The sequence below is a fragment of the Homarus americanus genome, unplaced genomic scaffold (genome assembly GCF_018991925.1).
Source record: "Homarus americanus isolate GMGI-L3 unplaced genomic scaffold, GMGI_Hamer_2.0 scaffold45469, whole genome shotgun sequence".
Lineage (NCBI taxonomy): Eukaryota > Metazoa > Arthropoda > Malacostraca > Decapoda > Nephropidae > Homarus > Homarus americanus.
The window spans coordinates 117,734-144,957 of NW_024743834.1; the positions used below are offsets into that span (position 1 = coordinate 117,734).

A 27,224-nucleotide genomic window follows, 5' to 3' on the forward strand; every position below is an offset into this window, starting at 1 on the left:
TTATAGATACTTGTTCATCGTGTCATAATAAGAGCAGTAAAAGTAGTACTCGCCTTGCCCTGGTGGTAGAGGAAGCCTTGGCATCACCCGTCACGTCTTGGGCCAGGGACCAAGGGACCATCCTGCCTGAAACAATATTCATGAGTGAGTCCACAGTTCTGTTCTCATTACTCTTATTGTATACAGCATTATTGATACTTAAACCAAAATGATTTAAACCGCAACACAAGCGATGGTGGATTCTTCCATCCCTCAATAAGGATCAGTACATCTGGTCGATTTAATTTGTCACAGAGAAGTACAAGTCAAAATGCGTTACCCAAAAAGAGTAACTCACTGACAAACCTTCACTGACAATTCTCCGGTGCTGTGATGCTTACGTGTTGAATTAGGAATATTTATCTATGGCACTTTCTCTAAAACAAGTGATGCAAAATATTTAAATCCTCTTACCCCTCATAGTCTTGCCTACTGTCTGGTTTCAGTTAACATTCTCGGCTCTAAGGCTTTAATATATTCTACTTGAGCCTATTTTTGTTACGTAATATTAACCACAAGTGAAAAAAAAACAAGGAAAATCAAAATAAGAACATTGCCATTACTACAACTAATTTGCATGTTCTTGATGTTAGGGAGTTGTCTTCATTATATAATTAGACCAGAAATAGTTGGTTAACGTGTGAAGTTCATAAGAAATACAACTAAATTTTCCTGTAAAGTTTCACATATAAAAACTCTTAGTACCATGTCGTTATAATGTTATTACTGCGCTACGACAACGATTGTCCTTAAGCGTCACTGCAGTGAATATCAGTGACGAGACAAACTTACCAATATACTGTATATATTCATTTACTTACAAACTTTTATGATTGTGTTGCCAATATGTAGAAATCTTGCTATAACTCTGAAGTGAATCATTCATTATATTTACCGGTGTGGTTTTGGTGCTAATATACAATGGCCTCCTCAATGGCCTCTTAAAAGGAATAAATTAAAGTCAATCTTTCTTGTACTTATGATTTAGTTAAGACCCATGTGTTAATTTGAGACATGTGTCCAAGTCATTTGAATATTTTTTTGTACAGAAGTTGTTAAGAATAAGAAAATTGTCACTGTTCGTTTTAACTATCCTCAACCATACTTAATTGATAACTACTGTATTAACTATTATTAACTTGAATACCATGCCTACGATTCTGAAACTTCTGGTTAACATTTTACCTAATTTATCAAGTAATCATTGGAAGTGTTAAGGAAAGTCACCATATTGTTAACTAGAGGTTTTAATATTCGTAACATGGGTTTCTTAGGTTAGGTTAGGTTCTGTACCAGATTCCATTGTAAATATTAATGATGAATACAGAAAGTCGGCCCAAATAACTTCATTGGTCTTGTTTACTCTAATTTGAATAGTTACTCACTTCTTTTCCACCTTTCTTTCATTGGACATTATTTGGTATAAACTGAACAAATTCGAACACCGACTTGTGGTGTTAGCCGTCTGCTTCAGTATTACCTAACCCTTCTCTCACTCTGCCAGCTGACAGTGTAAACATGAGATGGTAATGAGTACATTACAGTTTCACAAAAGTTGAAATGAATCAGATTCTCGTTTGATACATAATTCCTAAATAAGATAATGCTTGAATCGTATTTAGAATAATTGTTTCGATGTAAAGAAACAGCTACTATCATTTGTTATGCTTTCATTGCCAGCTGGTGGACCGAGACGCCATTTTATAAACAATTTGGTAGCAAATGTTTATTTCCCATTTAACTATAACAATATGTCTATGTATTCCGACATAAAGGTTCTTGCGAAATGTTATTTGTGTTTTATCGTGGACAGATTGGTAAGAGTTGTTAGTGAAGGGTAATGTTATATGGTGTTAGCAGTTGGTTGTGGTATGTGTTGACTCGGCTCCTGCCCACAACCCCTACATCCTCATATTTAACACATTAACTTTAACAGATACAACCCGTGTTGACAACTTACCTCTTGATGTTATATTGTTCCTTCACCAATTATGGCACAATAACACAATAGCACTTCACTTATACACTTCTACACACGGCAGCAGCGGCAACGAAATTAATCGTCGCGGTTCATAACATTGATTCCTACTCAAAGCAAGTGTCGGAAATTCAAGAGACTGAATGAACCTGTCTCATTATACTGTGGGAAGACTTTGACTGAATCTCTCTTTGAATTTACGAAATACCTGATTCGCTGATGTAGAACCCATGTAATTACTTTTTATTTTTCCACATAAATTAATCTATACACATGAGAAACTGTTAATCTCTTAATTATAAAGACTATTATCCCATATGAATGAGTTAATTGTAAGGAACACACATCACTGCTGGTCATGAACATCTGAAACAACTCTTCCAAACTCTGTCCTCATCAGTGTCTCAAACTGTTCGTCAACTTGTAAGAAACTGATAATTTTGTTCTTTTGTTTATCTTAGTTTATTAACGGTATAAAACAAAAATAAAACACACAATGAGATAAAACACAACCAAATATCGTCCTATATCGTTAACAAATGACAAAAGAAACTTTTTTTTTTCAATCAATGCTTTCGAAGATGACCACCAGGCAGCACTACCATCTCAGATCACAACCAAAACAACGTAATAAATAAACTATATTAGACTATGTAAAACAAAGGCAGCGTTTAATAATCTTAGACTGTTTAAAAGAGACAATACTGAAATTCTTGTACCAGAAAAAGTTTAAAAAATAGTATGTCAGGAGCGTGACTACCTTCAGCAGACTCCTGAAGCAGGCAAGAGGTCGTCGAAGATGTTAAAGATAAGTTATATTGATCATAAAACAAGTGAAGCCATACTAAAACTGGATAGGAAAATAAAGATAAATTTTGGAATTTTTTAGATAGTTATTAGAGGAGCCATTAGCCATTATATTTGTGATAATGGAGGGTACGAGAGTCAGAGAGAGACAGAATCTGGGTGTCTGGGGAGATACAAAACCTGGGCGGATTGGTAAAGCGGCCCAGAAACGTTTGGGGTGGTGGGCTATGGTCGCCAACCCTCAGGCATGAAAGTGCCTCCTTGATTGAGTGAAGTACCACACCTCAGAGACAGAAGACCAGGCAGAGTGCTGCTGTGGGTTTGAGCTGAGAATGTAGCTCCAGGTTCAAGGTCTATGAAACATTCCCGTCCTTTTCCAAACTACTTTCACTAAGATAAACTTAAAACTAAGAATTCCTTCCACTTCTATTGTCATTTGTGTTAAGTATTTCTCTTTAACTGTTGAAAGCTTTCTCGACTTAATAACTGTACTTCTATAGTGTACTGTACTGTAGTGAATTCATACATCAGCTACAGTATTTGTGGAATTAACAGTTTGTCCATTTCACACTCAGGACACACTAAAACAATACAACAAAAATTAAAATGAAGCTCGTCTCTTCTGATTGTTCTGTTTGGTGGTCAGTCGTCGGGTGCCTTGCTCATGAACGATAATTTCTGGTACATCTCCTTGCTGTTCTATGACCGGGTGGTGAATGATTAAACAAGTACTTGGCACATTGTCCTGGATCATTGAGTCTTTGAAGTGCTGTAAGTTATGGTGACCATCTCCTTGAACCTCCAACTCTCTCGCCTCTTCAGTGGACAGCTGGCGGACAACTTGAACTTTAACTAACCTTACATCTTGACGACTCTGGTGATATTTGTTCTTGTGTGACACATCTCCCTGGGCCGTAGATGTCTCCTGTTTTCCATGTCGACTGTTATTTTGGACATTCGAATTGATATTACCACTACTGCTGTTTTTGCTGACCCTCTTGCCATTATCGACGCTGTTGGTTTGCCCTTTTATATCACCAACGTCGCTACTATTACTATTATTACTATGGAGAACCCCGAAGCTGTTGTTTTTATCATAGAGGATGCTATTACTGGATTCACAGCTCACGATGGTGCTTGTCGTACTCGTGCTGGCGTTGTCATCTCGTTTCTGGCTGTTCGTGCTGTCGCCTGAGCCGTCGGTGATACTTAGATGATCTCCGTGGTGGGGGACCTCGACGGGATTAGCGTTAAGGAACATGAAGTTATGGTAGTGCCAGAAGGTGAAGCTTCCCAGTAACATCATCTCCACCAGGTAGATCGAGTTCTCCACAGCTGCCGAAGTCAAGAACGATGTATGTAGTGGTTTATATTTCCCAAATCACAACTTATGATATCATAGCATAACATTACTTTATAGACGTTTAGACTACTTCCTCTACTTATAAGCATATATAAATTTCCTTGTAAATACTTGTATATAAAATTACTCTGCTTGTATACATGTAAACCTACTCTGCTTATATACATGTAAACTTACTTTGCTGATATACATGTAAACTTTCTCTGCTTATATACATGTAAACTTACTCTGCCTGTAGACTTGTGGGGAGAGGTATGGAGGGATACAAGGGAAGACGTCATAGTAACCCAGAATTTCGAGGATGAGGGTCTGAGCGTTTGTCACTAGTACCAGAGTCTTCATGGCGAAGCACTTTTTCTACGGAAGGGTAAATGTGCTTAAGTTTCCCCTACTAAAAGAAAATGGGATCCAAAATACACAGAATGACTCACTTAAGGAATATAAAATCCAGTTTTTAGTAAGTTTTATGCCAAAATGGTTAGGTTAGGTTTCAATGGGGAGTTGATGAAAATTAAACACAGTACTTAAATAAATATGTTTGATGTAAGTATTGGTTGGATAGGAGATGACAAACACACACACACACACACATACACACACACACACACACACACACATCATCATGACCACCGAAGGTCAAAATGCCTGGCGCTCCACTCCCAGAGCAGCCAGGTCAACTATTAAGATGGCCCATACCAACTCCTCTGAACCCCTCCTGCCACGGAATATCAACAAGTTCACAAAAGTTACTATTTCATTTAGGAAAGGAATGGAACCAGTGTTAAACAGGGTGAACAGTGGTGAACAGTGCTTAAGTCAGTGAGAACAACTCAACAGTAACAGTGGTACCCAAGTTGACCTTACACAGGAAGTCCCAGGTACCAGTGATAACAGCCCTACCCAACAACCAGCGATGTGTTAATCCGTCTACGATAGGAAGGCCTGGGACCACACCTCACTCATAGAACACCGTCTGTGAGGAACTACTACACCACGTGAGGCCCTCATAACACCATCTGTGAAGGAATTACTACACCACGTGAGGCCCTCCCATAACACCATCTGTGAGGAATTATTACACCGTGGAGCCCCTCATAACACCATCTGTGAGGAATTACTACACCACGTGAGGCCCCTCTTAACACCATATGTGAGGAATTCCTACACCGTGAGGCCCTCATAACACCATCTGTGAGAATTACTACACCACGTGAGGCCCCTCATAACACCATCTGTGGGAATTACTACACCACGTGAGGCCGCTACCATCTGTGAGGAATTACTACACCACGTGAGGCCTCATAACACCATCTGTGAGAATTACTACACCACGCGAGGCCCCTCATAACACCATCTGTGGGAACTACTACCACGTGAGGTCCCTCTAACACCATCTGGGAGGAGTTACTACACTACGTGTTGCTGTTCAACACCTACATTAATCTGTATGTTCACTGTATGTTCATTCACCTTTCTCTAATGAAGGCTTTGTTAAACCACCAATGTATGTAATAAGTCATTTATGCCCAATGTATATTTTCAGCCTTCGGCTGCAGAACTTTCAATAAACTTTATTATTATTATTATTATTATTATTATTACACCTTGTAGTTGTAGTGTTCTAGGTGACCTTTGGAGAAAGCAGTGAGGATCTGGAGGGAGTAGAGGCCAAATGAAAAGGATGCCACGTTGAACAGGTAAAGCCACAAGACGACTCCTGCCGGGTTCATCTGAAAGTGAAAGAGACGGCAAGTGAGGGAGATCAGGAGAGTCAAGATACTAAGTGAGGGAGATCAGGTGAGTCAAGATACTAAGTGAGGGAGATCAGGTGAGTCAAGATACTAAGTGAGGGAGATCAGGTGAGTCAAGATACTAAGTGAGGGAGATCAGGTGAGTCAAGATACTAAGTGAGGGAGATCAGGTGAGCCAAGATACTGAGGAAGATCAGATAAGTCAATATACTAGGTGAGGATGATCAGGTGAGTCAAGATACTGTAAGTGAGGGAGATCAGGTGAGTCAAAATTCTAAAGATTTACATGCAGATATTAATTAACCTTTCTTGAGGCTAACAATTAACAAACCTAGTGGTATAAACTCATTTTATTGGCTCTAGCGATTATGAATACACACACACACACACACACACACACTCTCTCTCTCTCTTTCTCAATCTGTTTCACTCTACCAATATATCTATCTGTTAATCAGTCTATCCCAACATACTGTCCATCTTACGTTTCCGAGTGAGATGTTGTTAGCTGAGAGAAGAATGACGAGGATGAGGTAATAGGCAGCCTGGGTGAAGGGCATTTGGTCAGATAACAGCATCACCAACCTCAAGGACGACCTGACATACACACAGACACACACAATAACGTACATTAGTGAATCACATTTTCTTCTTAAATAACTAAAAAACATAATATTTTTTCATGGATAAATTATAATCTGAGATAAAGACTACAGTATTTGATTCATTTTTATGTTATTTTTATTACTTATCAACTTATTATTACTGAGGTGTATACGACCAGACTCCATAAATACTAAGTATACATTAATATACACCTGATTATACGGTGGATTGCTTACTACATATTAACAGGTGTGTATTGATGTATTGGAAGCATAAGGTGTTGTCTAATGGTAAACCCTGCTGCCATATGGCATCTCAATAATTGTGACCAAGTCCCAGGTTGCTGATCTGTCTTTCTGCCTCATTTACGAACAATTGCAGGGTCTCAATTGTTTCTCTTACTATTGACAACACAACATGCTGTACAGGTATATTGTTTCTCACTCTTGATTAATTTTTTCGTTTGTGCATTTAGTTATGGTTATTATTATTATTATTTTTATTTTTTGTTATAATTTTATCTATTATTATTATTATTATTATTATTATTATTATTAGTAGTAGTAGTAGTAGTAGTAGTATAATTATTATTATTATTATTATTATTATTATTATTATTATTATATTTTCGCCACCCCCCAGGCCCCGGGTGGGCTAATCCCCATAGTTAAACCGTTTAAATTACAATTACGAGAATGGTATAGGCACACCTGATCATGCTGAATACAGAAACAATTTGGATAGAATTAATCGATGGTTGAGAAAAAATAATAACAGGAGTAATATATAGACCTCCTAATCTTGATAGAGTTAATAATGAACGACGTATTTGGGATGAAATGCGCAGGGCTTCCAGACATAGCAAAGTCTGTATAGTAGGCGACTTAAACTTAAGCCAAATAGATTGGATTCACCTTATGGGTAACTCAGAATCAGAGAATTTTCTTGAAATAATCCAGGACCGTTTCCTAAACCGACATATAACCGAGCTCACCCGGGGTAATAATATACTTGATTTAGTTCTGTCAAACAGAGAAAATCTCATTAGTAATATCAAGGTACGGAACGAACTTGCTAACAGTGATCACAAAGAAATAAGATTCCAATTAGAATTTCAGGACAGCAGCAAGGAAAATTCCACTAAAGTCCCAGATTTCAGAAGGGCAAACTTTGATAGTTTGAAGAGGCAGCTGAGAGAAGGGGTATCACGCTTGGGAGTGAATTACATGACCTCACATGAGGTGACCTCACACAATGTACCCACAGAGGGTGACCTCACCTTACCTGGAGACCTGGCGGTTGAGGATGACCTGATCACGAGATCTGAGATTGACGAGTTCCACAACAATTTAAATAATGAGTTACTTAATGCACAAAGGCAGAACATACCGTACAGAAAACTCAGATCAAACAACAATGACCCTAAATGGATAAATAATTATTTAAAGAATATTATTGGAAAAAGGAAGGCTATAGGTAGGAGAATAAATCGTGGTGAAGTTTACCTCCGAGATTCTTATAAGGTATTGACCGGTAGGGTTAAGACCAAGATAAGAAAAGCAAAGAGGAATAATGAACTGAAGGTAGTAAGGGAGGCGAAGTCAAACCCCAAGGGATTCTATCAAATGTATCAAACTAAAACACGCGAAAAGATTGGACCAATACAGTCAGATACCGGCGAGCTAACTGATAACGACAGAGAAATGAGCAATAATCTGAATAAATATTTTTCAACAGTTTTTACCACCGAAAATTTGAACATGATACCCGAGGCACCGACTCTATTCAGAGATAGTGAAGAAAACAAATTAAGCGAGATAGTAGTGACTAGTAACGATGTTAGTAAGCAAATAGACAAACTAAAGCCAAATAAGCCTCCAGGTGCCGATGAGATATTTGCCAGAGTATTAAAGAAATGTAAGGAAGAGCTAAGTATGCCCTTAGCAAAGTTGTTTAACATGTCCTTAAAAACGGGTGTAGTACCAGAATCCTGGAGGATAGCGAATGTAACACGATTTTCAAGAGGGGAGATAGATCATTATCCTCTAACTACCGTCCAATCAGTCTAACATCAATTGTAGGCAAGTTACTGGAAGCAATCATTTCAAACTCTATTCGAAATCCCCTGGAGAAGCACAAGTTGATCAATGATTCCCAACATGGCTTCACAAGCAGGCGTTCATGTCTAACTAATCTATTAACATTCGTTTCAGCTGTTTTCGAATCAGTGGACAAGAGGCACACTTATGATGTGGTATATTTCGACTTTAGCAAAGCCTTCGAACAGAGTCCCCCACGAAAGACTAATAAGAAAAGTGGAGGCACATGGCATTAACGGAGATATTCTAAAATGGATTAGAGCGTGGTTACAGAACAGGAAACAGAAAGTGAGCATTAACGGCACTAAATCCGATTGGAGCAACGTCACTTGTGGAGTTCCCCAAGGCTCAGTACTTGGACCATTATTATTTATTATATACATAAACGACATAGATATCGGCATAGACAGCAACATAAGTAAATTTGCTGATGACACTAAAATAGGGTGTGTAATTAAATCTGACGAGGACTCAGCAAAACTACAGGAAGACCTAAACAAATTTTTCGAATGGTCTGAAAAATGGCAGATGAAATTCAATGTCGCCAAATGTAAAGTACTCAGTATAGGAGATGTAAACAGGGAAACCAGATGCCAGATGAACAACGATGTTATTGAGAAATCCGACTGCGAGAGGGATTTAGGAGTAATGATAAGTAGGAATCTTAAGTCAAGTAAACAATGTGTATTTGGTCGAAACAAGGCTAATAAAGTATTTGGGTTCATACAAAGGAGTGTTAGTTACAACACAAGCGAGGTCATCCTAAAACTATATCTTGCACTTATGAGACCTTACTTGGATTACGCAGTTCACTTCTGGTCACTGTATTACAGAATGGATATATAATCCTTGGAAAGAATTCAGAGGAGAATGACAAGACTAATCCCGGGCATTAGGAACATTGAGTACAGAAACAGGTTAAGGCATCTTAATTTGCACTCCCTCGAGAGACGTAGAGTGAGGAACGACATGATAGAAGTGTATAAATGGAAGTCAGGGCTGAACAAAGGGGACATAACAAAGGTAGTCAAACTATCCAACCAGGAGCGAACTGGTAACAATTGTTTTAAATTAGACAAATTAGATTTATGAGCGAAATAGGTAAACATTGGTTTGGAAATAGAGTAGTGGATGAATGGAATAAGTTATCAAACATCATTATTGACTCAAATATGCTGGATAGCTTCAAACATAGGTTGGACGGATATATGAGCAATAGGGGTTCGGTGTAAAAGGGACTGCCCAGTATGGGCCAATAGGCTCGCTGCAGTTTCCTCCATTCTTATGTTCTTATGTTCTTATGTCCACGAATCGATTGCGGTGCAATTAGTGGTCGTAATGACGCTTGCAAGATTTCAATGACTTTTTCAATGCTAATTACTCGATAGCTATGGGTTTCCTGGGTGTGATTTCGGTGTTTTTGTGTTATTCTGGAAGTATTTAATAATGAGACTAATTGAACTACCGCAAGGAGGGGGAGGGGGATGTCTTTTGTACTGTTAAGCATTTGTTGTTGTTTTTGACTTAAGGATTCAACTGTTAAGGTTATTAGGTACTATTCGTCAATCTTCTATTAATACCTAACCTAACCTAACCTAACCTAACCTAATCTAACCTAACCTAACGAAACCTAACCTCACCAAATGTTGTTGGTGAACCTCTCACTTGGTGACTGGTGGGCGGGGGAGACAGGCGCAGCAGCAGCAGGAGGGAGGGACCTGAAGATTAAGTCTGTTGCCCATAGTCTTGGCCAACATCACCTCTTCACTACCGAACATTAACACCGTCAAGTCCGTGAAGTGACTGATACCTATGGACATGTACCTATAGGAGTGAGAGAGAATTAAGATATGGTTAAAACAAAAACAAACAAAAACTATCAACATGTACATTAGAGGTCCGATCATTTTGGTAATTTTACAAGCTATCAACCTGAACCCATTTCCTGGTATGCGAGAGTAATGCTAACTCACCTCGATTCATTAATACCTTAGGAAATTTATATTATCCCAAATACAAGTCTAGTTTAGTACATGAAAATTACAGCTTAAAGTTTACAGAAATTATCCTCATGCAGGAAATACAAACTAAATACAGATGCTTGTTAATGTATAGACTCTGAGCATATTTCTCTCACAGGGCTTGTTCCTAGGGAGCCTCCAGCCCTTCTCAGGACCATTCCAGGAATCCATATCAACCATAGGCATTGTCTATAGGGAATAAGGATACCCTACACTCCACGTTTATGAATACGACCCATTATTTCATACAAAATCGTAAAGATACATTATTGAGCGAGTGTACCTATAGAGCGAGTGTACCTATAGAACGAGTGTACCTATAGAACGAGTGTACCTATAGAGCGAGTGTACCTATAGAGCGAGTGTACCTATAGAACGAGTGTACCTATAGAGCGAGTGTACCTATAGAGCGAGTGTACCTATAGAGCGAGTGTACCTATAGAACGAGTGTACCTATAGAGCGAGTGTACCTATAGAGCGAGTGTACCTATAGAGCGAGTGTACCCATAGAACGAGTGTACCTATAGAGCGAGTGTACCTATAGAGTGAGTGTACCTTTAGGGATGACAAATTAAAGACATGACAGAGGCCCATGGACGGTGTTTTAGGTGTTAGTGACGTCAAAAAGAACGCAGGTAAATGCTTAATGAAGATAACTTACGTGACCTTAATGGCAGTACAGATGGCGTGGGATCTGGGCGCGAGTACGGCAATCAGACTCATCACTGTCATCAACTGTGGAAGTGGAGAGAATTTAGGAGGGTGTTTTACCTTATGTGTATTCTCCCTTAATTAATTTCTTCCTTTTATGCGTGTTCTCCCTGAGTGTTCTCCCTGCCTGTTCTCCCTTAATAAATTTCTTCCTTTTATGCGTGTTCTTCCTGCGTGTTCTCCCTGAGTGTTCTCCCTGCCTGTTCTCCCTTAACAAATTTCTTCCTTTTGTGCGTGTTCTCCCTGCGTGTTCTCCCTTAATTAATTTCTCTCTTATGCGTGTTCTCCCTTATACGTGTTCTCCCTTATGGATATTCTCCCTTATTAAGTTACTAGCCCTGGTGGATGAAGCTACTAACCGAGTAGATGAAGTCACTAACCGGGTAGACGAAGCCACTAACCGGGTAGACGGAAGATATCCAGTAGATGTGGCGGCGGAAGACGTTGTGGGCGTTCTGGTGCGTGAAGAAGACCTGCTCAAAGAAGAGGATGAAGAGCCCAGTAGTGATGAGTCCCCCGACGATGAGGAGCGTCGACCCATACGACCCCAGGGCTGCCGGGGAGAGGGTGAGAGACGGGGGAAAGATGGGGAAGAAGTTGGGGAGATGAGGGGAGAGGGTGAGAGACGGAGAGAGATGGGGAAGAAGTTGGGGAGATGAGGGGAGAGGGTGAGAGACGGAGAGAGATGGGGAAGAAGTTGGGGAGATGAGGGGAGAGTGAGAGACGGGGGAGATGGGGAAGAAGTTGGGGAGATGAGGGAGTGTGGGGAGAAGACGGGGAGAGATGGGGGAAGAAGTTGGGGAGATGAGGGGAGAGTGTGAGAGACGGGGGAGAGATGGGGAAGAAGTTGGGGAGATGAGGGGAGAGTGTGAGAGACGGGAGAGAGATGGGGAAGAAGTTGGGGAGATGAGGCGAGAGGGTGAGAGACGGGGGAGAGATGGGGAAGAAGTTGGGGAGATGATGGGAGAGGGTGAGAGACGGGGAGAGAATGTGGGAGAAGGGAAGAGATTGCTAGAGATGAGGAGAGAGTGTGAGAGATGGACTGAGAGTGTGATTGATGGGGAGGGAGGATGAGAGAGAGAGAGACAGTGTGATAGTGTAAGAGACAAAATGAGAAACGGAGAGAGTATGAGAGATAGTGTGAGAATGTAAGAGAATGGTAACCTAACCCATCAAAACACAAAACTTTAACCTAAACCTAACCTAAACTAAACTAAACCTAACCTAACCTAACCTAACCTAACCTAAACCTAACCTAACCTAAACTAAACCTAACCTAACCTAAACCTAATTAATAGAATAAATGAATATCGGAATGAAAAACAAATTCATTTCAAGTCTTTCCAAGATTTTTGTCCATTAATAACTGATAAGAAAACACATGTTATCAGATACACTTCATTCCTGTCATTTTTTCTTCTTTGTTAGGTGATAAAATTGATAACGTCGTTCACTAATTTTTAAAAAGTGGCTCATCCACCTCCCTGTTGTCAAATGAGATAAACATACAGTCATCAATGCTAAAATAGACAGGTATTTTTTAATTCCCTTTTTAATCTGTCTAGTTTGATGTTTTTGTTTAAGTAAGTAAGTAAAGTAAGCATATAAGTAAGTACGTCCTAACATCATTCACTATTGCCCAATCATGTAATATTTTCTTCTGTCGTATAATATCAGGTCATTGAATACACCTCATGGATAATAATTTATATACTGTGACTCTTATACCTGTATCTCACCTGACTCACCTATCTGATACTCATCCCAAGTGGGTATATAGCTGTTGTTGCATCTCAGAACAGATGACATCCCTCGGTTGTGGTCCATTGGTGAGTTACGAGTTCTTCTACGATGATAAAACGAGACGGACTGTAATATTAGAGATAGGCATAAAGATCACAAAATAATACAATGATATGACTTGATTAACATACCTGTTCCTTGTTCAATGACCGTAATTAAGTTCATTAGAGGAGAGGGTGGGGGGGGGGAGGAGAGGTAATTAGAGGTAAATGTTCTATGCTGGGATAATATTCAAGAGTAAATCATATTCCTAATTTCATTTACTGTCACAGGTTACTTATGTGAAAAGAAATTGTATACTGTTAAGTCCTAGATTCATGAATACGGTCAAGAGTTTGTATTACCTGTTTTTACCTAAATATTCTGTCCTTACTCTCACTTACATTTCCTCACTTATATAAACTAACCACCTCACTGTTCCATCAGGTTAACTATACTACACTCCTATTGTTGTGTGAGGGATATGATAACACAGAGGATAATATGAAACTTACATAACACAGGGACAGATAATATGCCACTGTAAACTCACACTTGTCTTTTACCCGTTGACAATTGTTATCGAGTCATAATATAACTTTTCCTTTTTTACCTTTTTTTTCGATTTTCAAAATATAAATTCAAATATACTTCTATAACAGGGTAGAATCTATATCAACTCGGATGATAAAATTGAAGAAAAAATGGGTAGGCCTATTGACAGTGAACTAAATATCGCACAAAATACCTCTGCCGTGTGTGTAATCACTGAGAAGAGCTCAATGTTGCTCCTGTAGGTGACGTGTATCGTCTGCCCAACACTCTCAGCTGCTGAACTCCATCACGTGTTATCTTCTGCAACAATGAATTAATGGGACGCAGTACACCAGGAGTCAGAAACAGAAAACAAGGCCGCCAAGACAGCCTCAGGGCCACCTCCAGCACGGTACACCATCACAGACCAACACATAAACACACGGTCACGGTTTAGATGGATTGATAAGGGTAGGTTAGGTTAGGTTAGGTTAGGTTAGGTTAGGTTAGTATGAGTGAACTTCTATATTAAAGGATAAATAACGTAAATGACTATTTGTGGTGGTTAAGTAACTCGATCTTTATGAAACTGATTTACTACAATAAGAATTTAGTATATAATTAACAAATAAAACGCTGAAAACATTAACAAAAATTGAAACAACAAAATATGGATGTGTGGCTTCATCTAACCCAATCCAAGTTAACCCTATAATGAGCATTAAACCCAGTGAGTCGTCTTATATACACATAACATAACATAACATAACATAACATAACACAACATAACATAACATAACAAAACACAGTACTATACTAAATTCTATAGAAGTGTTCAGTCTTGAGTGGTACGTCAGCAAGTGTTTATGTACATACCTGTAGTGGGAAAGGAGGGGTACCAGGCAGGGCAGGGCAGGGCAGGGGCGTGATTGACAAGTGTACAAGACTGAGAATAGCTATTACCTCCCTCAACCACGGTCGCTTAGAGTCTGGTACTGCCGACTCCACCACACTGAACTATGACTCGTTACAACTCACACTCCTTACCGAACCAGTGAACAAAATGGCTTTGTTTATATGACTACAGTACACGACTACATACCAGTAACTCCTGACACTCACATTATCCTTTGAGTGACCCGTAACTCATATAGACAAACTCCTTAACCGTAGAGTATAATAAACCGCTAAGTCTTTTACCCTTCCAGATGACACAAGTAACATCTAAGTTTCCTAAAAGCGACTAAAAAAATATATTCAATTAAATATCATAATAAAATACAAATTAACGAACCGCATCACTGGATGTTTTGATGACAGCAGCGACAGATGACGAGACAGGACAGCACACGCACACACACACACGCCTCACTGTTAGCCAAAAGTGCAGATAATATTATCAGCCGTTATCTGACAATTCTTATCACTCGGTAATCATCGGCTCACACTTTAGACGAGAATTTAACTTGGGATTTAGTCTTTTAATATATAAGTATTTGTGTTTTTCTCTACTTAAGCACAGTTTTATATTTTAGATAAAGGAAGAAGGAGTGTGTGTGTGTGTGTGTGTGTGTGTGTGTGTCCCTCGTCAGCACAACACACCTCAACACTTCACTCACCAAACTTTACTGGTAAGAAATGGAAGCTTCATAGTTCATTTATTTATTATTTATTTATTCATTGGACGATACAATTTATAAATATATGAGAATTGTAAGAGAGAGAGAGTACACAATCAACAGAGCATTAGTAAGAGGTAAGATATTAACTTGCAATTGGTCTTAAATGAAGTCTACAAAGTTTGATGTAGTTTTTAGAATTACCTTATCCAAAAAAAAATCATAATCCATAGAATAGACAACAATTTTTTTTTGAAGTTCTTAAGTCCATTTTGAGGGATAGAAGTTTAGAGGTTTTCCTTATCTCTTGTTTATAATATATTGTAGGTTTTATTTACCATTAAAATGTCGGTTTTATATGACACAAGTTATTTTATTTGGTCTCTGATGCTGGTGTTAGGTGCTTCCTGTCGTGTGTCATGATGGTTTGGTTTATTTTTAATCTTATTGATGGAACTTTCTGTAGATGAGTCCATTAGATGACACTCAGTTGCCCATGAAGAGTGTGAGTGGATCTGCCCAAGTCTAGTTTGTTGATTTCAGCCCCAAGAGTTATGGAGAACTTCAGCCCCAGGAAGATCATGCAGACCCTGACGACCTGAGGACTACTTGATGAATTGGTCTGTAAACTTGTGATAATGTAACATTGTATTTCATTATAAGTAGATGTAGTTTTCAAGTCTTTATTTACGTCTCTTACATAGGGACAACAGTCCAATATACACAGACCAACTGGTCGTCAAACTGAATTACACAGACTCTCGCCTTGTAGGGCAGCTGCACCCCAAGTTGACTGCTAGTGGGTGTAAGGAATGAGACAGTGGAACTCGCACCTCATAGCGTGCGCCAAGACAAGTGAGTCAAGCAGTAGTTTTCTAGAACAGGTATTTTATATGGTACAAAATGTTAGATATAACGGTAAAAGAGTGTCCAACACATTGGTAGTTAGGAAGAATTTACGGAGTTCGTCTAAGCCTCTAAGATTTTGTTAGGTAGGAACAAGGAGCACTCTGAGATGTAATGCTGGAGGCTGTGTTTTCTATTTTCGTCACAAATTCGACAGTGAGTAAGTGGAAGGGAAGGGTTTCTCATGAGTTCACAACATGGCCTATAGCCAAGGCTGATTCTGATGGCAACTCCATCATTGAGCCGAGTCAGACATTTATTCCGGCTGTATTAATATTTTGTGTCACAATATTTATCACAGTGGCGAACACTAACACTGGCACCTTTCTGTTCACTTCGTTCTTCGTTTATGATTTGAAAAGCGACTTTCTTGAGTTATGGTTGAAGCGTCGTTAGGGATAAGGAGTGTGCAGGCCAATTTGGGATGGGATCCATAAAAAAAGTGGATAAGGAGGGCGTCCGTCTTCGCCCTTATGAGACAATGCTGGATTTGTCTCACTAGATCCTGACAGACGGGACAGGGTGAGGTGATCGACTCTGTTCAGTACGAGAATCACTGGTCACCAGTCCACTCCGCTCCTCGTCCAGCAAGTAGTTGAGGGGTCCCAGGATGTCCCGTAGTTCACACCTTGTGCTCGCTCAATCCGGTAGACGACTCATTGCTCCGGCGACACACGTCATTACGGAACAGGCCGCATAAGCGCAGCCTGCTGCACCCGTGTCCTTCAGTGAGTCGTCGGTGTAGACGACGAATGAGTCCTCTGGGATGAGTGGTGTGACGTCACTGATCTTCTGTAGTGATGTTTGTAGTTGTACTATAGGATGGTCGTCTGTCTTAGTGTCAGTGTAGTGTAGGGACGGCGAAGTGATGGTCCATGATGCTGGCGCTCACCCGTCATCTGCCTGAGGAATGTAAGTGTTGAGATCTAGGAACACATCAGAGGTCTGGCGTAGAATTTGTATTCTTTTCTTGCCTCGTCCGGCCAATGGGGGTTTCATTGTAATCACTATTGAGTGTCAGCAATAAACAGTAAGTGTTAACACTCTTGTGCAAAAGTTTATCCTATAAGACTGGCGGCCGGTATTGAGCAGTGTGAATCCAGCTATATTCCCTCGGCCACTGCATCCCAATAGTGAGGCTGAGTTAGAAAAAAAAAATAAACAAAATTACGAGTTAAACTTATTGCCTAATGCGTGGCTTTTCAGTTGGAAAAAATATAGCCATACTGTAACTTAGATGTATGAACGGTTAGGTGAGGGAACTTGTTTTACGATGTGTGACCTTAACTTTACAGAATTTACATATATGTATACACTGTAGACTGTAGAATAATGTAGTAAATAGTTTTTAACCGTAGGTCTTATTAGGGAGGAGAATAATCTTCACTCTCATGGAAGAGAAAAACTTTGCCTTAATGTCAAACAATCATGAAATGTGAGGAGATATTATTTGACTTACAATAACTTATTTATTAAGTTTCAAAAGTCTACACCAAAGTGTTTAAAATGGCTGGCTTACCGGTGTGGTGAGACCATTAATACAACCCGCAACTCACGACACAGTGAGCTCTGTGTACGGTATGAGTCAATCGCTGTCTGAGTCTCGAGTTGTCTTCGTCTACCATTTCTCAACCTTATCTTAACATATTAACATGTACCTGTTGTTCTTAAGTGTGACGTCAGAATCGAGTATAAGTCAGCTCTTGGTTCCCATTTATTTCACCCTCAGAGCCCCTGACACCAGGGGTCGTCCCGTTTTCCTCAGGAGAGGTTTTGGTTTTGTGGACTTCAAGGTACTTGCTATTGTTATCACCTTCAGGAACGGGTTTTTTCTCGGTTTCTACAGAGGACACCTCAAACTCCTTCTTCTTCTTCACTACTTCTTCTTCTTCTTCTTGAAATTCGCCGAGTGTGTCATCCTCGAGGACCACAGGGAGCTGCGAGGCCCTCCTCCTCCTGTTGTGAGTTCCAGTCATCTCGGAAATGATACACACGCAGGCTTGTCCGTGGATGATGAGCTCGTGGGCGTGTTGGTGGTGTTTGTCGGAGATGGGCTGAAGGAACTCCTCCGTGTGGTACTGCCAGTACTCCAGGGCACCGAAGATGGTCAGCAGCACCAGGTGTACAAGGTTTAACACAGCTGTATGGGACAAATGAAAGAAAAATAATCGGATACTTCAAGAATATAAAAAAAATATTCCACTTTTGTCTTTATAAATCAAATGATGTGAACATGACCGCACACGAGCTCAAAATATACGTCTTTCCCGCAGAGAAATCAACTGATAATACTGAACGTGGCTAATATTTGTTGGTTTGATTGAATTTAGTTATCCTGCTTAATATTTCTTTATAAACAATGACATCAAATTGTGCTGAGGTACTGTACAGTCTTGCGGGGCGTGATGAAGACTTACTGTGAGAGTACACCATTGAGTTGATGTACGGAGGAATGCAGGGGAAGAAATCATAGTTCCCCAACACGACCATCACGAGACCCATCACCTTCAGGATCGTCAGCAGCAGCAAGAGTGTCGCGTACTTCCTCTGTCAGTGAGAAGCATCAGGGTTAGGTTAGGTTAGGTTATCTGTTGAAAACCTTGGAGTTGATATCTTTCAATACTAACAGATAAACACAGAATATAAGTCCTCACTGATAAATTAAATCTGCAACTTCAACATCTGATAATATACACAAACTTCAAGTGAATTTAAAAAACGCTAATGGCACGACACCTCTTCTCTCTTTAACTGTCACACCGAGAATAACATATTACTTCACACAACAAAAAAATAAGATAAAAATAGACCTTGAAATTGAAGGCATGAAGGTGGTCTCTCACTAGATGACCAAGCACGGTGAAGGCATAGATGGCGCCCAGGAAGGAGACAGCGTTGAACACATCTAACCACAGGTAATCATAATTGAGGAGGACCTGTTGATACGTCAAGGTTTTATAAATATTCGTTCACATTTAAGTTCAGAACACCAATGCCATGAGTTACTAAGAAACTAAAAATATATATATACTTACACCTGTACATTCACCTCTGGGTTATTTCATCGTGTTTACCTACAGTATATAATTCATAATAGTCAATAACACCTGAGCTATGGGTTTAAGGTAATGTCTTAAAACCATTTACATCTCGAATAATCGTTTCCTACTCTCTCTCTCTCTCTCTCTCTCTCTCTCTCTCTCTCTCTCTCTCTCTCCCTCTCTCTCTCTCTCACACACACACAACCCCCCCCCTCTCTCTCTCTCTCTCTCTCTCAGCTACTCGTTGGACACTCACCAATCCACGCGAGTTACTCTCAGAAGCTGTCCAGTAGATTTCCAGGAAGAAGTAGATGGTCTGGGTGTATGGAAACTGCCACAACATCCACTTGAGCACACGCAGTCGAATCCTGTTGAGGGTGTAAGAGGAGGATGAGGTAACCCGCTGTGGGAGACGTCACGAAGTATTTACAAAACTCATCTGGAGGTGAAGTTAATGTGACCAGGGAAAGAGGGAAATTATCTTGAGCTGAAATAAATTGATCACTGTTGCTCGACTAAGTTTTTAAGATAACTCAGTAAAGTCTTGAAGATAACTCTGGAAAGTTTTCAAGATAACTCAGTAAAGTCTTTAAGATAACTGAGGAAAGTTTTCAAGATAACTCAGTAAAGTCTTTAAGATAACTCAGTAAAGTCCTAAAGAAAACTCAGTAAAATCTTCAAGATAACTTAAAAACTAAATTATCTGTCTATAAACTCATCTTACTTGGTGATGCTGGGCGAGGGTATGCATGGAAAGCATCGCAGGAGGCTCACGTGAAAGTCAAAGTGTTCTCCCTTTAGCTTAGACAACATGCCCTTCTCGCACCCAAACATCACAACAGTCAGATCCACGAAATGTCTTATACCCAGCGAGAAATACCTGTGTCGGGAGGGATAAAGTATTAAAGAAGGATAAATAGTGATAAAGGTAAGATTAACACCAGGGATAAATGGATAGTGGTATAGTAAACATTGATAACTCTTATTTTATATTCTTCGTCGTTGGTCGGATTTTTTAAGTTGGTCGGTTATAGATACGAGTTCGGTTCCTAATACGTGGCTTTTAAGAGAGACGAGTTAGTTTAGTCCACAAACGTGATAAATATCCTTGGCACGTACAACAACAATTCTCACTGCATTTTAAATTTCCCGAACCAGGATGTTGAGGCCTCGTCAGCAGAACCTCGCCAGCAGAGCGTCGTCAGCAGAACCTCGCCGCCAGCAGAGCGTCGTCAGCAGAACCTCGTCAACAGTTGCCTTGATACCAAACAGCACATACATCCCAACCAGGAAACAGAAACTTCCCTGATCTAAATTAATCAACCAAACATAACCCAACCAAACCACACGATCTTGAATAAAGTTTAATTCTAAGTTTAGCTTTACTGAACTGTGCCTACTGTCAGGAGTGGTGAGAGGAACTGACTGTCATGAGTGGTGAGAGGAACTGACTGTCATGAGTGGTGAGAGGAACTGACTGTCATGAGTGGTGAGAGGAACTGTGGATTAATTTCACAACGGTTTTATTTTTTTCCTTCTTCTCGTCACATCTGTATTCTCAGTCACTCGCTGTGTGCTAAGGATGTGAAGAAAGTTGTCACACACACACACACACACACACAAACACGTTATGTTTATCCGACCTTAACTAACCTTACGAGAAGAGCCAGATCCGTGTGTGTGTGTGTGTGTGTGTGTGTGTGTGTGTGTGTGTGTGTGTGTGTGTGTGTGTGTGTGTGTGTGTGTGTGTGTGTGTGTGTGTGGGACAACTTTCTTCACATCCTTCATCATACCTTCAACTCGCGGTGTTGTGTTGAAAAAATATTTACGTGGTTGAGTAGCTGGGTGGGGTGGAGTATATAGTTAACACTACATCTCAATATACTTAACACACATACTGTACAACTACGCCCAAGATCTAATATCCCGTGAGTTTTATTCATCAAAATCCATAATCATGCTTAAGACTTAACCCTTATATTTTACCTATGTCAAAAAGATGAGTCCCAGTAATATCAGTGTAATATTAAGTTCACTGAGCACGATCTGGGGCCTGTGTGTTGCAATGTGTCCGTAATAGAACAACACTAAGAATATCAACAATGTGTAAGTCCTGCTATTATAATGAAGATGATAATAACAAGTAGGTGTAGGATAACATATATATACAAGTGGTAGATAAGTGTTATAATAGCTAAAATAACAACATAGTCTTCGTTATATTAGTAGCAGTAGTTGTAATAGAAAACTCACACAATCTTAACAGCATTGCAAATGTTGTGAGCTCTAGGCACCACCAGAGCCAGGGTCGACATTAAGGCGCCCACCTGAAAAAGAGAGAGACGTGCACACACACATATATAGTCATGTATAATTATTAAAGACATACAGAGATAATTTCACGATATGTCATTAGTAAGATCGATATTTGAGGTATTGTATCATTCTTTTTTGTGTGGCTTTTAATCTATGCTTCACAGAATTCAGGAAAAAATAGGTTAATATTATTTTTTTACGTTATCTATGAGTCTCTTTCTCTATTTCTATCCTTCTATTCACAACGTCCTCAACTCACCGGATAGAAGCATGCGAGCCAGTTGATGTGTCTGCGATAGACTGTGTGAGTGTTTCTGTAGGTGAAGACGATGTGTTCCACGTAGAAGAGGAAGAGGGCAGCTGTGATGAGGGAACTAACAATGTGAATAGCTGTCTTGTACTGTCCCAAAGCTATCAGGAGAAAAAAAAACACACACACACACACAACATTAATATCCCGGTAGTTATTTAATGTATAACGAAATCCCCCAAAAATTCCCACGAAAGATTCTATAAAGGTTCGATTCAGGTTAATGGCGCAACTCGGGGGAACACCTGTAGAGTTCTTTAGCGCTGAGACAACAAAAAAAAAAAACACGTACGCACTTTTCTTATTATTCCACTGACGTTCAATTACACTCAGCGCCTGAAGATTATGTAGTTGGGGATCTCAGTTGATTAATAAATAGTAGAAATCATGACAACAAGAAATGCCATCACGAACTTCTCATTAGTAAATACAAATTCTCAGAAATTGATGAAAGTAAAGATTTGAAGGAAAATTTTATTCCCAGTTATAAAGTTGAGAAAATATCCTGTTGTAAAGAAATCGTGTAGTTGTTTTCTGCTTTGAAATTTATGCATCGTTTTTCCATACAAGCTCTGGTAACAAGGCAGCCACCAAGCACTTCAATTACACCTTTGTTTCCTTCTTCGTTATTCTGTTTCTTAGAATTGACAAGAAATTAATCATTATTTTTTTTGTCCTCCGAGGCGACATTAAAGGGCCGTGATGAGAGAGACTACTTCCCCTGCCTGCCACTGTCGCTTGAGCTACTGTCCACAAGAGTGAAAGCAAGAACTACACCTCCAGTTGGTATCACTTAACTCCTTGACCTGACTAACCACCTCGAGCATGAATGAATAAATTTTTTTCTTGAACTGTCGCTGTTTTTGTGCACGAAAAAAGACATACACACTTACATCTCTATCAATAATCGTAATAAAATAGGATATTATGATATAGTAATGTTGTGTTATAGTTCACTGACCGTCAATGTACTCAGGGACGGTGGGGATGTAGCCGTGTTGACATTCCATTGACTTATTCACCCACTTGTAGGCGGTGAGATCCAGCGCCTCGTCATCCTGTAGGGAGGAGAATGTTCAGGTTATGTCCAAAGTGTGATGACCTTTCCCCACAACACGGTATAAGGAGTAGGCGAAATATCTCTCTCTCTCTCTCTCTCTCTCTCTCTCTCTCTCCTTTACCTAGTTATGAATTCAATATTTTTCATTACAAGATTTTAATGGATATAAATGAGTGATCTAAGTGTTAAATAAACCATAGGAAATCTAGTAACGATATCAAAAGACCTTGTGTGTATGATGGTCATTAGTCTTGGCGGGTCCTACAGTCACATCTCTTCAGGTGGGATACTGTACACAACCTTCCACAGACAGACAGACAGATGCTCAGTTATTTGTAGTTTAATATATTCCAGAGAGTGTTTAGTCGCCCAAGGTGAGTCTATGTCCACAACAACACATTACAAAACACCACAAAACTTAAAATGCAACAAAAAAGAATATTAAACAAGTGTCATCTGTTAATATATGCGAGACAACACCTGTTTGTCACTGAGGAAGGTCAGGTGCCCTCAACAACAAGGTGTACACAGGTGATCAGGATTCAGAACTCATGGTGGTAGATGTTGGATTGTTTATAATACGCTTTATTTAATGAAAGCCACACACACACACACACACACACACACACACACACACACACACACACACACACACACACACACACACACACACACACACACACACACACACACACTGTAGTTTGAGCTGATCCCCATCTGGTTATTATATGTCGTATTTGTGTCACTTATATTTACTTGTATATTATTTGTAATTCATAACCCATTCCCCAAATATGTAACTGTATATTTTCAGCCTTCTGGCTGCCACGTTCTTTCAATAAACCGTTAATTATTATTATTATTATTACACACACACACACACACACACACACACACACACACACACACACACACACACACACACACACACACACACACACACACACACACACACACACACACACACACACACACACACACACACACACACACACACACACTTCGTTTCTCCCTATGGTTCTTGCCATATGTCAGCATCTCTGCCAACTCTGGCAATGAAATCACCTATAAGCACAACCTTGTCTTCACTGGGGATAGAGGTTAGCACTCTGTCAAGGTCGACGTAAAAGGCCTCCTTGATGTCATCCTCTGCATCCAGTGTTGGGGCGCATGCACTGATGAAGGAGGGGTGACGTGAGTAAAATTTAGTGGGACTCGGAGCGTCATGAGGCGCTCGTTGACCCCAGCAGGCAAGTTAGTTTCGGCCCCAAGACGTTTAGGCTGTCAAGGTTTAACTATTCAACGGCCTAAACATATCACGGCCTAAAATAAAAAAGGCCTATGGATCCCGAACTCTGTAAGAAGGATTGCCGAATGGCGTAGCCAACACCGTAATGCGCAATTTCGCTCCGCGTCTGTCTCACCCTCCCACAAGAGGGTAGAACCGGCCACCTGTTCTAGAAGCCAACCCTCGTCTGGGAGCCGGCACTCACTTATGGCCGTTGTAATGTTTTGACCGCAATGAGGATGGATAAACTTACTAGAGTGCTGTTGTCCATTCAGAGGCGATATATTTAGGGCACTTTTTCTATTACCTTCCCTAGTGTAGAGTCAGTCCTCGTAGCCATAAGATTCATGTGGGTTTAGAGGTTCTGATGATGATGGAAAGTATGATGAGTTGGATGATGACTGCACGTAGATGCAATACAAAGGTTAGAACCACCATAGCCGTTTACATACTACCCTCCCCCCTCCCTCCTTCCACACACACACACACAAACAAGGATAATATTTCCATAGCCATTCGCTGAAGTAACGGGAGCAACGAGAGAGTTACACAACATAGAATTAATCAGCCTTGTCCTCTCTCTCTCTCTCTCTCTCTCTCTCTCTCTCTCTGTACATAATTATACCCGAGGTTGAAATAAAAGAAAGGTTACCAATTAAAACACGGTTAAAACGCCTGAGTTGTATGAGCCACATAAGTTGACAGGAAGAATCGTAGTAGACAACAGCACCTCACTCAGCAACCACAGCAAGAGTCACAGCACCTCACTCAGCAATCACAGCAAGAGTCACAGCACCTCACTCAGCAACCACAGCAAGAGTCACAGCCACCTCACTCAGCAGCCACAGCAAGCAGTCCACAGCACCTTGAGTCACTCAGCAACCACAGCAAAGAGTCACAGCACATCACTCAGCAATCACAGCAAGAGTCACAGCACCTTACTCAGCAACCACAGCAAGTCACAGCACTCACTCAGCAACCACAGCAAGAGTCACAGCACCTCACTCAGCAATGCAGCAAGAGTCAGCACCTCACTCAGCAACCACAGCATGAGTCACAGCACCTCACTCAGCAACCACACCAGAGAGTCACACTCACAGCAACCAGCAAGTCAAAGAGTCCACAGCACCTCACCTCAGCAATCACACCAAGAGTCACAGCACCTCACTCAGCAATCACACCAAGAGTCACAGCACATCACTCCAGCAACCACAACATTAGTCACAGCACCTCACTCCAGCAATCACACACCAGAGTCACAGCACATCACTCAGCAATCACACCAAGACCACAGCACCTCACTCCAACCACACCAAGAGTCCACAGCACCTCACTCAGCAACCACAGCAAGAGTCACAGCACCTCACTCAGCAAATTTAGTCACAGCACTCACTCAGCAACCACAGCAAGAGTCACAGCACCTCACTCAGCAACCCACAGCAAGAGTCCACAGCACCTCACTCAGCAACCACAGCAAGAGTCACAGCACCTCACTCAGCAACCACAGCAAGAGTCACATCACATCACTCAGCAATCACAGCAAGAGTCACAGCACCTTACTCAGCAACCACAGCAAGTCACAGCACTCACTCAGCAACCACAGCAAGAGTCACAGCACCTCACTCAGCAATCACAGCAGAGTCACAGCACCTCACTCAGCAACCACAGCATGAGTCACAGCACCTCACTCAGCAACCACCAAGAGTCACAGCACCTCACTCAGCAAACCACAGCAAGAGTCACAGCACCTCACTCAGCAACCACACCAAGAGTCACAGCACCTCACTCATCAACCACAGCAAGAGTCACAGCACATCACTCAGCAATCACACCAAGAGTCACAGCACCTCACTCCAATCAGCAAGAGTCACAGCACATCCCACAATCACCAAGAGTCACAGCACATCACTCAGCAATCACACCAAGAGTCACAGCACATCACTCAGCAATCACACCAAGACTCACAGCACCTCACTCAGCAACCACAGCATGAGTCACAGCACCTCACTCAGCAACCACACCAAGACTCACAGCACCTCACTCAGCAACCACAGCAAGAGTCACAGCACCTCACTCAGCAATCACAGCAAGAGTCACAGCACCTCACTCAGCAATCACAGCAAGAGTCACAGCACCTCACTCAGCAATCACAGCAAGAGTCACAGCACCTCACTCAGCAACCACAGCAAGAGTCACAGCACATCACTCAGCAACCACAACAGGTGTCATAGCAACACGTAGGTCACATGAATATTCACAGCAGGAGAGTAATATTCTTAGCGCACAGAAGCGGAACACCGGAATGAGAATGAACTTATTGAGGGCCGAAAATGTGTTGAAACTGCGTATGTGTGCGTCTGTACGTGTGTGTGTGTGTGTGTGTGTGTGTGTGTGTGTGTGTGTGTGTGTGTGTGTGTGTGTGTGTGCGTCTGTCTATAAGTCGTATATTTCCGTCGTTAGAGCATATTTTGATGTCTGTTTTCCATCTGTTGTAGTGGTAATGGAATTTAATAATACCAGCCATCCCTAACATGAATTTATAGGAAAAGTATCTCTATATGCTAAAGAAACTAACATAATGTATGAAATGACATGTTATACCTCACCTGTGTTATTATATTCGCCGCGTTCAGCATAATTCTGTCCAAAACCCGCGTGACAGGAGGAAAGGTGCGAGTATGTGAGTGGGTTTCTTATACGTCTCACTCTGTCTACGAACCAAGTAGCACTGGGAGGCCCGGGTAGAAGGATAACGCCTGGAGTCTCTGAGCCCATGGGCGTCGTCCATTACATCACTACCAATAGTTATTCTCATTTTATATGACGTCATTATATAGTCAGCCAATTCGGAGTGTTTCCTTGTCATCAATGTCAGTAGCTCCTCCTATTGTTTACTGACGTCATTGTATGGTCAACCAATGAGGATGCTCCGTAGTGATCAATGTTTTGTGTATGGAGGACTTTAAATAGGAAGTAGCGATAATTTCCAGATA

The 27,224-nt window shown here is 40.7% G+C and overlaps 2 protein-coding genes across 7 annotated transcripts; both read right to left on the reverse strand.

Moving 5' to 3' along the window:
- Positions 1–1,268: 1,268 nt before the first annotated feature.
- Positions 1,269–15,088, reverse strand: LOC121877557 (organic solute transporter subunit alpha-like). 4 transcript variants are annotated; one of them, XM_042383353.1, is made up of 10 exons: positions 14,986–15,088; positions 13,906–14,012; positions 13,115–13,244; positions 11,777–11,928; positions 11,326–11,399; positions 10,309–10,467; positions 6,424–6,535; positions 5,792–5,917; positions 4,415–4,544; positions 1,269–4,159 (listed from the first exon to the last, which is right to left on the reverse strand). In XM_042383353.1, the coding sequence occupies exons 3-10, from the start codon at positions 13,200–13,202 to the stop codon at positions 3,426–3,428; spliced, it is 1,575 nt and encodes a 524-aa protein (XP_042239287.1). In that variant the 5' UTR covers positions 13,203–13,244; positions 13,906–14,012; positions 14,986–15,088; the 3' UTR covers positions 1,269–3,425. The 4 variants fall into 4 exon arrangements, with proteins under 4 accessions (XP_042239287.1, XP_042239291.1, XP_042239289.1 ...); XM_042383357.1 differs by having other exon boundaries at positions 13,124–13,244; positions 14,986–15,087; XM_042383355.1 differs by lacking the exon at positions 14,986–15,088 and having other exon boundaries at positions 13,906–14,973.
- An 891-nt stretch (positions 15,089–15,979) lies between these two features.
- Positions 15,980–26,972, reverse strand: LOC121877554 (organic solute transporter alpha-like protein). 3 transcript variants are annotated; one of them, XM_042383350.1, is made up of 10 exons: positions 26,838–26,972; positions 22,845–22,941; positions 21,833–21,984; positions 21,511–21,584; positions 19,982–20,137; positions 19,514–19,625; positions 19,027–19,152; positions 18,634–18,763; positions 17,875–18,356; positions 15,980–17,355 (listed from the first exon to the last, which is right to left on the reverse strand). In XM_042383350.1, the coding sequence occupies exons 1-9, from the start codon at positions 26,865–26,867 to the stop codon at positions 17,896–17,898; spliced, it is 1,338 nt and encodes a 445-aa protein (XP_042239284.1). In that variant the 5' UTR covers positions 26,868–26,972; the 3' UTR covers positions 15,980–17,355; positions 17,875–17,895. The 3 variants fall into 3 exon arrangements, with proteins under 3 accessions (XP_042239284.1, XP_042239285.1, XP_042239283.1); XM_042383351.1 differs by having other exon boundaries at positions 15,980–17,119; positions 26,838–26,971; XM_042383349.1 differs by having other exon boundaries at positions 15,980–18,356; positions 26,838–26,971.
- Between the last annotated feature and the right edge of the window lie 252 nt (positions 26,973–27,224).

Bases quoted from the DNA above. Each gene is read 5' to 3' on its own strand.
- LOC121877557 (XM_042383353.1), bottom strand. From the start codon at position 13,202: ATGGACCACAACCGAGGGATGTCATCTGTTCTGAGATGCAACAACAGC. The intron at 11,929-13,114 runs GTGAGATACAGG...TCTCCCCGGCAG, and splicing joins GTATCAGATAGGTGAGTCAG to CCCTGGGGTCGTATGGGTCG. The intron at 5,918-6,423 runs GTAAGATGGACA...TTTCACTTTCAG, and splicing joins ACAACATCTCACTCGGAAAC to ATGAACCCGGCAGGAGTCGT.
- LOC121877554 (XM_042383350.1), bottom strand. From the start codon at position 26,867: ATGCTGAACGCGGCGAATATAATAACACAG. The intron at 20,138-21,510 runs GTGAGTTTTCTA...CTCCCGACACAG, and splicing joins TGCAATGCTGTTAAGATTGT to GTATTTCTCGCTGGGTATAA. The intron at 19,626-19,981 runs GTAAGATGAGTT...CACCCTCAACAG, and splicing joins CCCTCGCCCAGCATCACCAA to GATTCGACTGCGTGTGCTCA.